The 12,346-nt window shown below is 37.8% G+C and overlaps 1 protein-coding gene across 1 annotated transcript in view; it reads right to left on the bottom strand.

The window, feature by feature from the left end:
- CC2D2B (coiled-coil and C2 domain containing 2B) overlaps nucleotides 1-2,700 on the bottom strand; it is an 88,640-nt gene extending 85,940 nt beyond the window's left edge. Inside the window, exons 1-2 of the mRNA XM_054581283.1 lie at nucleotides 2,659-2,700; nucleotides 785-845 (exon numbers count right to left, since the gene is read on the bottom strand). Coding sequence (XP_054437258.1) covers nucleotides 785-845; nucleotides 2,659-2,700 — 103 coding nt within the window. The remainder of the gene's footprint in view (nucleotides 1-784; nucleotides 846-2,658) is intronic.
- Nucleotides 2,701-12,346: the final 9,646 nt, after the last annotated feature.

Genomic DNA, 12,346 nt, shown 5'->3' with positions numbered 1-12,346 from the left:
TAAAACTTTCTCAGCCCTACTTCTGCCAGATCTTAGAATGAAACAGTCTTATAAGGAATAAAGAAGACTCCAGTTGTTGTGTGCACTCCAAACCATGTGCTATTTTCTGCTCATCTGCCAGATGATCCACCAGATGGACTGAGAAAGACAGGGGTTGGGCAGTCCTCAGTACAGTAGAAAGTAGAGGACTTTTTGGTCATTCTGCCTTCAATTTTTCTTTCTTCTCCCTGCTTCTGAGCACTTAAAGGTTGTGTAGAAGATGGTGGAAATAAAGGGTAAGTAAAAGCTAAATCACTATAGGTCATGAGAATCTTCATTCTTAACTGCAGTATTTCTTGTAATAATTTAAAAATTATTATTTGGTTTGTTTATACTCTATTCCCAGAACTTAGAATAGCAGGTGGCATATAGTATGTGCTTAATAATGATGAATGAACCAGGGTTCAACCATTATTTATGTATTTTTCTTGAAATCTAGAGCTTTCTAAAGCAGATTCTGTATCTATGTATCTTTATGGACTAACACAGTCTCAAATACTAGTGGATTCTTCATGTTTGCAGAGAGAGAGAAAACAAAATCTTAACAAAATTTTATTACATATATAGACTTTACTAATTATTTCATATGCTCATCTTGTATTATCTAGGAAGTTCAGTTTCTGTTTGAACTCTTCTCTTAATAAACTTGTGTTCCCAGTTGAAACACCAAGGATAGGATCAGTCATTTATATCTTTTAAAAATAAAGACCAACGGCATCAGAGTTGTGGTATACTTATTGAGGACCTTTCTGGAGATGCTTGTCTACATTTTCTTTTACTGCAATGTTATTTGTCTCTTCTGGCATCTGCAAAAAAAAGAATGAAGGTTATCTTGCATCTTTTTGTTTTGGAATTGAACATCTTTTCAACTGTTCATCAATCCTTTGAAAGTCATCTTCTTTAAAATGCCAACTCAGCCCTGGCTAGTGTGGCTCAGTGAATTGAGTGCCAGCCTGCGAACTAAAGGGTCGCTTGTTCGATTCCCACTCAGGGCACATGCCTGGGTGGTGGCCCAGGTCCCCAGTAGGGGGCGTGCAAGAGGCAACCACTCATTGATGTTTCTCTTCTCTTTCTCCCTCCCTTCCCCTCTGTCTAAAAATAAATAAAATCTTTAAAAATATAATAAAATGTCAATTCACAGCCTTTGCCTGTTTTCTTAAATTTCATCTCTTTATCAGTTGATATGAGCTCTTTATATATGGTTGACTTTTAATTAAGAAATTGCTTTCTGTAATATCAAAGAGGACCTTTTAATGATGAAATCCTATGGTTAGATCTTAGTGATTATATTTCTTACTTTATACATCTTTTAGGAGGTTCAAATGAGGTCAGACATATGAAAATACTTTGAAACTCAACACTGTATCAGTGTTAGCTTTTACCTGATTACTCTCTAGTATCTGATAATGTTGGGCACCTTTATTTTCTGTAAACTTTCTATATCTTTGACCTCTACCCTTCCCCGTCTCTGGCCACTTACTCCCTGTATCCTTCAATGGTTACACTTCACACAGCTTAAATGTGGGTTCATTCCAAAGCTTTAGAGAGTGCATTCCCATGGCTTCCTAATCTGTCTTTGACTGCTCTCTTGAATACCGTATTTCTAGTTGCCTACTAGTATTTGTAATGGAATGTCCTACCATTATCTATATGGTATTCTATAGTTTTTTAAACTTCAGTATTCTAAAATTAAACCATACTAGCAATGTTAAACTTTTTTTTAGAATGATATGGATGAGTTTGTTTATCACATTAAGTTTAAGAAATAGAATAGTAAAACTCTCCTCAAAAAACAACTGTACATGCTAACCAAACTAACATGCAGCTGGAGTGGAAAGAACAGGCAGACGCACACTAGGTTTCCTACCACAGTAAAGGCATGGATTTGCATCACAAGCCAAAGCAGGGTATTGACACAATCCTAGTAAAGACATCATCACAATAAGAGCTTTGTCTATAGACTTTCTGAAAGAACTTCAAAATCTACTAGTGGTTCCTAGACCATCCTAAAGAACTACTGTATAAGGTCAACATGAACTAAGATGTTCTTTTCTCATTAAACTTTCAGTATCTTCCTCAACACAATTAAAATACCTAATTCTCCTCTTGACCAAGAAACAGTAACACTTGAAGGTATGATGCAACATATACCTTGGCAAATGATTGATAGAGGTCTCCCTTTAATTTCAAATAATCTCACCCAGCTTTCCCAGGATATATAACTCCCTCTCCCTATCTATAAGACAGGGGTAAAATATGAATCTTAATTGGAGTTACTTTAAAAGACATGTAGACATCAGTCCTATATATGTTTCACCCACTAAAAAAAGAAAAATATTTTATTTTGACCAAAGCAGGAAATGGATTGTTAACTGGCTGAGAACAGATAAATTAATATTTAAGGAAGGGAATAAATAAATAAGTAAATGCATAAACAACTCACCTCTAACACTCCTTATTACATAATTGACAGACCAAACAATTTATCCCTAATATTTCTTATTATTTTTTAACATATAAACTGTATCCAAATACATCACACTTTTCAGGATTATGCTACATTGACATTTGGGCTATTTAGTATAATCAAAACCCTTATAAGCTCTATTAATATCTTACTTTTTTTTTAATATCTCCTTTTTTCTTTGAGATCTTTTTCATGATGGTTCTTTCATTTCCACTTTCTAAATAAATAAGAAATAGTCTTAAGAACGATATAGCATATTACTAAAAGAAAACAACTATTATGATATTTGAGATAAAAGTATGTTATTTAAATTTTTAATTTAATTGAAAATTAAATAAATATGCTCTCACCTTTAGTATATAGTAGTTGATCACCTTTAGTACTTTAGTACTTAATAGATGGTTAATGCAATAAGACATGTAAAAGAAGAGGCATAACTATTGGAAAGGAGAAGACAAAATTGTCCTTGTCTGTAGAAAACATGTTTTTGTACATAGAAAACCCAACACACTCAAAGACAAAAGCTTAGACATAATTAGAAAGTTGGTAAGTGGCAGAATAAAAGAACATATGTCTATATATTCTTTATTCTATTAGAATAAATATATATATATTAGACATATATTCCCTGTTATAATATTGCCTATATTATAACAGAAAAAAATACCAAGGAAAAACTTCAATGAAAATATGTAGGAACCTACTCAAGATCTAATTAAAACATATTCCTGTGAGCAGGGAGACTGGTTAAATGGCTATTTTAACAGTCCTGATGAGAGATGCTAGAGATCTGAATCAAAAAATGGAAATGTAAATCGACGGTAGAGAAAGATTCATTTATTACTATAATTAGATAATCACATTGTAAGATATAAAAATGTCAAATCACTATACGGTACACCTAACACTAATATAACTAACATAATATTGCATACCAACAATAGTTAAATTAAAAATAAATTTAAAACAGATAATCATGCAATATTTTATAACCCACTTATAATGCTATTAATCTATTTTTAATACATTAATTTTGTAATTTTTTGAATTACAAAATATAAAAAGAGGCAGAATGCACAGGATTTGGTGAGCAATTAGGCATGTAGAATAAAGTTAAGGGAAGAATCAAGGACGGCGAGGTTTTTGGCTTAAATAACTATTAAGGTAGTTGGGGTAAGATTAATGAGTTCAGTTTTCCAATGATGCATTATGAATGCTTATGAGATGTTCAGGTAAGAGATCCAGAAGGTGATTAAAAATACTGAACAGAAGAGAACCATGTCTAAGGTAGCTAAATTTTTTGTTTAGTCTGTAAAAAAAAAAAAAAGGCATTTAAGAGGTTGATTTAATGACTCTTTAAAGAATCAACACTTTAAGATTCTTCCTATCCTGCCAACATACAAAGATGAGACACAACAGGAATAGGATGCTAGAAAAAAAAGAATTTTGAATTTACTTTCCATTTTGCAAGAACTTCTAAAAGAAACTTACTGATGTCTACACTTGTAAATTTTATCTGCTAAGCTACAAAAAACATTAGCAGTGGTAATCCAATAGTTAAATTATAATAAATTTTCAAATAAAAACCTTATAGTAGAAGAAATTATTAACAAATTTTTTTTACATACCTGGAGATGTTTCTAGCCTGGTTCATTTATCATCCCATAAATGATGAAAGATAAATGATTATAAACAAAATATCAGATAAAACTGAAGATGTAGATGAAAATTGCATTTGCTCTATTGAAAATCTCATGTGGAAGTAAGGAAAATTATGACTTGCACTATTACCTTCTTACATCAATTCAACTTTGTGTTAGAAAACTCACTCTAACAGTTAAACCCAATCTTATTTTCAAGGATATTGCTAATTTACAATTCTTGCAGTTAACGCTTTTTCTAAAAGGTAAGAAAATCTCAAATCATTCTCTTTCCACACTTCTTCGATTTGAATTGGGCTGCTATGCCAAAAAATGAAAGTCTCACACAAAGTTATGATAAAATTATGGCAATGAATAGCACTTTGTCAAAATCAAAATTTATTAAATATGTGGCACCAGACCATTTACTGGTACTAGGGTATGGAAAATATGAAATTTAACAAAAAAAAATTCTACAATTAGCTAAATGTGACACAGCATTATTTCAGTGTTTTACAAAAAGCATCATTACTTCCAGGTGTTCCATTACCTGACAAATTTAAAAATTAATACCTTTTCATTAACTGTGATCTTATTTTCTAAAATAAAAAACTAGAAACAAGTGGCCTGACAAAGGATTTCCTGATGTGTGAATTTATATATGTCAGTTTAAACTAAATGAAAAACTAAAGGCATTAAAACTAAACTATCCACTGTTGTCAGTACTAAGCCCCCAAATTGTCATAACTTGCTCCTATAGATCAAGAAAGATTTGGGTCCACTTCCCTTGAGACTTCTGTTACATAAAAATAAATAAATGCCAAAACAGGTTACAAAAACCATAGCACCTTTTCAAAGTTTACCTCAAATAGACACAATGCAATGTAATTTTGCAATTCACCATTACAGGATTTGTAAAACTATTAATTCATAGAACACCACCAGCCATGAGGTCTAGAAACTGGACCCACATAAGTCCTGTGATGCTGTCTTTTTTTTAAAACCTGAAGGTGCATCTCTGGGCCTGTGCTTAGTCTCCATTGGCGAGAAACTCCAAATGGAGGCCCTTTCTGAAAGAGAGGCCAAAAGACCCGCATGTCCACTGCCCTACCTAAGCAAGCCTATTCATCACTCTCCAACCTAAACCTTCGATTGCAGCCAAGTCAAACTCCCCTTTACACACCTTTGCCAACTCCATCCTTTGATTTTTTTTTTCCAACTATCCCCTAACATACAGCATTACGCGTTTCCAAACCTGATTCAAATCTCACGTCTTCCAGGAAGTCCCGCCCCGGCCCATCCTGATTTTGGCTCTTCTGTGACCTCTAACAGCTCTCTGAATTCGTAATTTTTGTTCATTACATCTCATCTTGCAAGGCCATCTTTCTGCTTACCCTAAAGCGAAGAGGGCAGCTGGGGTGAGCACTCACCTACCCTTCACCAATCCTAGCAAGGTGTTCAACACACAGTAGGCACTCAGTAAATAAAATAGTTCAGACATGATCTCACTTACAGGTGGAATTTAATGAACAAAATAAACTTACGAACAAAATAGAAACAGAAGAGACTGACAGCTGTCAGAGGGGATTAGGGGAATGGATGGGAGAAAGTGAAGGGTTTAGACAAAGAACACATACGCATAACTCATAGACAAAAACAACAGTGTGGCCACGGCCAGAGGGACGGCGGAATGTGTGCAGGTGGGCAAAGGGGGGTGGGGGGATGGGGATATCTGTATTAGTGTCAACAATAAAAATAAAGAAAAAATAAAATAAAATTATTAAAATAAAATTAAGTGGTCTAGGAGTTGCAAATCAACCCCTGCAATCGAGAGGCCAGAGTCTGGAGACTACAAGTCCCAGAGGTCCGTGCGGGTCTGGCCTTGGTTACCTGGGCCCCCACTGTTTTTTTCCCAACAGGACAGAACTCCAACCAGACAAAATACTGGAGAGTCTGACAGAAGGGTTCGGACGGGGCGGTGGGCTTTAACGGGCAGTACGACATTCACCTGGACGAACAGTGCACTTTTGCTTTGTCAAGACGGCGGCGGCAGCCCGCACCATTCACCAACCGCCCCGCACCGCAGCTGACCTGTTCATCCCACGCCTGCCGCCTGCCTCGCGCTCGCTGCTCTCCGCCTGACGTCAATGCGGTCAAGGAGCATGCGCGATGTAGACCCTCAGCCAACCCGGCTCCGACCGTCGGTCTTAGAAAATCTGTGCGCTCTGTCTGTTCACACGGTACCTGGATTTGTAACTTGAGTCGAAGCGCCAGAGTCTGTCACTGTCATCCTTGTCTCAGTGCAACGCGCCTGGTGGGAGAGCCTCGGCGTCGTTCACCCGCTACCTTAGTGTGTGCCCCAGCGGCTACAACTGTTCGGAAGCCCGTTCTGGCGAAGGCCGGAGAGGGGTGTGGCCTAGGTCGTGGAAGCTTCGCATCTTTCGCGTCCTGGTGAAGAGTAGTATCCTCAACGGGTGAGTCCTGGCTGTGAGCTCTCCGGCCGGTGGCGAGTCCGCGGCGACGGAGGAGCAGGCATTCTCGAGGGAGGATGCTTCTGAGCCCGCTGTGTGAGAGCGGTCGCTCGCGCTGTCGAGGTGCGGTCGGTAGCCTCAGGCGCGCGAGCGTGGCGGGCCGGGGCGCGGAGGGCCTGGCGGCGCGGGTGGCGACGCTCGGGGCAGCTACGCGACCTGCCCCCTGTCTCCCGCTGTCTCTGACTTGCCGGGAAGAGAGGGGTCTTTTGATTTAGAGTGCGGTGCCTGTGGCCTCCCCAGGAGCGCCCTAAATGTGCTAGCGCTTTTTTTTTTCTTCCCTTTTCCGGAGCTTGCTATTCGTGTAAACAATTAAATACTTTCAAAGTCTTAAAATAGGGAATGCCAGATCGGCTTACTCGTGTCATGTCACCTTCGTTTTGTAAACGGAACTGCTCACATTTGTGTATTTTTCTCTTCCCAGTGACCTACCCTGAGTTAGATAAAATGTTTTGTGGTTTGAAACTTGTCCTGAGAAACTCTGGCGGGGATGAAGTTAGGCAACTTGCTAGTGTGAAAAGCCAGCCCGGCAGTGTTACCGATGCTTTCATTCATTCAAACATATGACAGGTGTTTGTTAGCTTTTGTGTGGGTGTGTCAGGCGCTGTGCTTTGCATTTCAATCCTTGAGAAACTTACACTGTGTTTAAAACTTCTAACAGCCCTGTACATTTGGGAAAGGGGAGATGTGGAAGTGAAGAAAGTGCTGCAAAAATAGTAATGTTACAGATCATGTGGGTACATTATGGCATTAGTAGAAACAGAACTCAGAAGTTCTACTAACCTTATAATCTGAAATAATTACAGACCACTAAATGTATCCAAGCTGGAAATCATTTAGCCAGATTGTCATTTTCAATGAAATTCTTGCTGCATTTCCCATGTTCATTTTATAGGGCTCTTCTCGTATAGGAATTTAGGGACAATGATAGCAGAGAAGGAATGAAAAAGTCCAGAAATATTTCCCTTAAATAACAATGCTCTGGGCTGAATAGAACATATGTGCATGTGCAAATATGTGGTGGTGTCCCTTAAGGACCCTAACTTCTGCAGTTATTCTCATACAGGGGTGTTTTAAAAATAGATATTTAGCAAATATTTACTGAGATGTTATTATAATTACACTTAAGTGTTATGAACTATAGAACCCTAAATAATGAGTAAGCTAGATGGAGGCAGTATAGAATCTGAAATCAACCCTAAATATTTCAAAGAGCATTTTGTATTTTAGGGGGAAGTAGAGGGAAGTGGTATCAGTCCAGCAGATATTTCAGTCTAGTGGGCCAAACTCTTGCCAAAATGTTTTGATTTGGTTCTTTTTTTTTTTTTTTAAGTTGCTGTCACTTAAAGTTCAGGAGATTTCACATAAAATCTACATTGCTTGAAAAATAAGATTTAGAAAAACGATCTGTACATGGCGGTCATACAAGGCAGTAGTCACTTGTGATTTGTGGCTGTCTCCTATGAAAACTCTGGTCCTCTATCCTTTGTCCTCTTCTAGCTTCTCCAGCACTGAGGCTTAGTGCCAGTTGCCTTTTATCATTTTATCCTTTCTTTATTTGGGGCATGTTTTATTTAGGCATGTTAACCTGACTGGCATTTGAATTTGCAGCTTTGTCTATGAAGAGTAAGTGGGAGGAAGGACCTTAATTTATAAATAAAATGTTACATTAAGTCCAACCAGACAGTCCTGTGAAGGACTGTTGGTCAAAAAGCATGGCTACCTTCCATGATGTCAGCCTTAGAACATGAGTACACAAGTATCCCTAGGGTCCCTCAACTTGGTGAGTTGTTTCGTCATCTGAACAACCTGGATGATCTCAGTATTCCCTATTCTACCTCCCATCTGGGTTTCTGGTGAATTGTGACAGTGAAATGTGAAAGTGCTTTGTAAACTATAAAACTATTAAACACATTAATCGCAATAATTCTAAAGCAGCAATTTTTTAAAAGTCTCTCCCCAAAGTTGTTTTTTTTTTTTCTTTTTCCTTTAAGAGACAAAATATATATGGTCACAGACAAGAGATACTCTGATTGGGATTGATTTAGAAAATAATTTTTGAAAATATACAATTGCCCTTTACATTATAGAATGTTTTGGCATGAAGTTTGGGGTTTTTGGTTTTGTTTTTTTTCCCCCCAGGGCAGGGAGGGAGCTTTAGGGGTAGGGATGATTATTGTAAAAGATATGAGAAATAACTTGCTAAACTCTGCTGTTTAACAAACTTAGATTGAATGCTTCAAATTTGAATTATTACAGTCATCTGAATGTGGAGTCAGATGGCCTGCTTTTATGTTTTGAAATAAAAATTCATATTCCAGAGGTTTTTTAGAAATGTATTTCAGCTATATCCTCAGTTTATTTGATCCCATTTGAAGACTCTTGTGAAGCTCTCTGTCTTATTGTTTTTCCTTGAGACATTTTCCTTTTTTTGAGAAACAGGAGCAATTCCTGTTGGTTACACTTTAGATCCAGTCTCTCTTCGAAGTAAAAATCTGTTTAATATTATATATGAGTCCCAGTGGGTATTATATATGTTGTGACAGAGTAACCACACCTAGTGGGTATTATATATGTTGTGACAGAGTAATACTCTGACAAGAGATACTCTGAGATATATTCATATCCCAAGCAGTGGGGATCCTCAACCCTGTATTGCTATGCCCTCCTCCTACTCTACCTATTTGCCCATTTTTCAGAGCTTTTCTGTCACAAAACCGGAGAGTGTGCCACTGGAAGGGCAGCTGAAGCCGTGCATGGGGGTGGGGGGAAAAGTCCCTGAATCCTGATTCTTACGAAACATTGGGTAAATTTAAACTTGGACCTGGCTTGCTTTCTTTTTTTTTTTTTTTAATTTATTTTTTCAAATACATTTGTCTCTGCCTACCCCCTACCACTTTCCCTTGCCCCCTTCCTCCTTCCCTCCCTCAGCTCTTCCCCTTTGGTTTTGTCCATGAGTCCTTGCTATATGTTCCCTGACTTGCCCCTTCCCTTCTTTTTCCCCACCTCCCCTCCCTCCTTCTCTCTTGTCTTTGTTGATTTCTTTTCCTTTCAGTGTTGCTGGTCTTATTTTCCTTGCATCTTTGTATTGTTGGTTAGGTTCCACTTATAGGTGAGATCATATGGTATTTGTCTTTCGCCCCCTGGCTTATTTCGCTTAGCATGATGCTCTCCAGTTCCATCCATGCTGTCATGAAGTTTAGTAGTTCTTTTTTTCTTTCTGCTGCCTAGTATGGGCCTGGCTTTCTAATAAATATTCAGAACTGTTCATATTTTCAAACACTATTCCATAATCATACTACTAGAAATTAAAATACTGCCTTATGTTCCAAACGCTTTTTTCCCCCCTAAGATTTTATTTTTAGAAAGAGGAGAAGGGAAGGAGAAAGAGAGGGAGAGAAACATGAGTACGTGCAGGTATGTGGGAGAAACGTCGATCAGTTGCCTCTCACACATACCCTAACTGGGGACCAGCCGCAACCCAGGCATGTGCCCTGACCTGGAATCAAACAGGTGACCCTTTGCTTTGCAGGACGACACTAGCCAACTGAGCCAGTCACAGTCAGGGCTGTTCCAAATTCTTTCATGCCTCAAGGAGTGCCCTTTAGTTTTCCTTTGAAATTTGGTCACCTTGTATGAATCCCTCATGAGGTTTTAAGCTTTAATTTTATTTTCTGAAAGTACCTATTAATGACAGAAGAATATAAACATCATTTATCTTTTTATTCTGATATTCATTAATTGCCTGAGTTTTTTAGGATTGCATTTTATTTTTCAATAGTATAATTACCAAAACTAACACTGACATTTAACCTCAATAACCAAATAAAGTCCCAAGGTCTCTGATAGCTTGGCACTGGAACAGTGTTATGTGAGCGTCATTTAAGATCGAGAGATAATTAAATCCCACCCTGCCTCTAGTTTCGATCATGCTTGGTAACCACCCAGAAAATTTCACAGAGCCTCATCCCCACACTCCATCTGTTCATCGTCTCATTATCAACCTTCTCCCAGAGACTTTTTTCCTCTGGACTCCCCCATATGTGATGTAAATAAAACTCCTTTATACCTTCATCTTCTCACAGGACATTCCTCCTTGTGATATTTGGAACCTGGCTCTCCCTTAAGTACACTGTGTGCCCAGCGGCTCACCACAGTGAAAGTGATGCTTTCACGCCACCGGTGACATCAATACTGTCCGTCTCCACGTTGCCATTGGTGGACCATGCCATCCCACCCTTGTAAAACATAACAAAAACTCTTCTCTGATTATACCTCTTAGCTCTTCTCTTCACTGTCATTTATTATCTTCCTGGTCATTCCCTCACATTCATTGAGGAATCTAGCACCCAACTTAATCTTTATTTCAGTTCCTACAAGATCATGGTGGTTCTAAAGCAGTCATATGCCTCACAGGTCTAGCACCCCAAATTCCCCTACTGCCATGACTGACCGTCTGCAGGACTATATATCTAAGGATGTATCATATTAATATCCTAAATTCTAAGCATTCTCTTATCATCTTACTGTTCCTTCATCTCTCCCTCTTCCTTATTTTACAATACTTAATCCCTGACCTCATAAGACCCTGTCCCTTGACTACCATTTCGTCAGCAGAAGCCTCTACCTACCTAGATTAACTTTTTTCCTTGTCTAGCCACACTACTTGGTTCATTCAGTCACACCAGTATCTCAGACTTACTTGCCTTGTCTTTCTCCCACTTTTTCCCAGTATACTTTCTACTCTAGTTCAATTTAGCCATGTGCTTTTCACCTCATATTTTTGTAAAGGTAACTAATTCTCCTGGCAGGATGAAGAGAGTCCTATGAAATATATCCTATTTCCTTTCATGCAAGGTGCATCCTTCTGTACAATTACGGACTTTGCTTATTTACTTTTACCATGTTGCATCATGCAATAATTCTGCACACCTTCACCATTTGATAGTTGGGAAAAGAGCACATTTACTTTTTCTTTTGCACAATGCCCTCCATAGAGTTTAAATCCTTTTCTATCTGTGATTATAATTAACACTTGTTTCTGCAAAATTGGCAAAGTAGATAATTGTTGAAGTTCTGTAATGGGCACATGGACGTGTATTCTGTTATTCTACATTTGTTTATATTTGAAGATTCTAATAATAAAAACGTTAAAAATAACTTGTTTCTGTTATATTATTAGACTTGTCTGTCCAGAAGATAGTCGAAGAGTACATCCTTCAAATGGATTTAACTAAAGGAGAGAGAGCAGATTCACAGCATATTCTTCACAGGGACTTTCACCTACATGTGTATTTCAAGGAGATGGTTCAGTTGACTACTATAGAGGTAAAAATTGAAGAGATACGGAACAGCACAACGGTCATATTTTTAAACTACTGGTTACAATTATGGTATGCCTGTAGGTAGCAGAGCTGAAGAGAAAGAGAAAATTATAATTTACTATCAAGAAAAGACTGCAGTTGCTGCTGAATAGTTCACTTGAAAAATTGCCCACTTTTTATTTATATCTGCTCATTTTTTTGCAATTACTGGTTAAAAATCATTTCACAATAAAAAATTAAGTCATGTCAAAAGGTAACTTGTGTTATTACAAAATCAGCCATCTACATCTTTCAATTTTTTGTATGAGTACTTGTGAATATAAGGAAATTAACAATGTGGAATGCATA

This window comes from Pteronotus mesoamericanus, unplaced genomic scaffold (genome assembly GCF_021234165.1).
Source record: "Pteronotus mesoamericanus isolate MK-2021 breed Mesoamerican mustached bat unplaced genomic scaffold, CSHL_Meso_final contig_657, whole genome shotgun sequence".
Taxonomy (NCBI): Eukaryota; Metazoa; Chordata; class Mammalia; order Chiroptera; family Mormoopidae; genus Pteronotus; species Pteronotus mesoamericanus.
The sequence above is the reverse complement of the archived record's forward strand: the minus strand, read 5'-3'. Positions and strand labels throughout refer to the sequence as shown.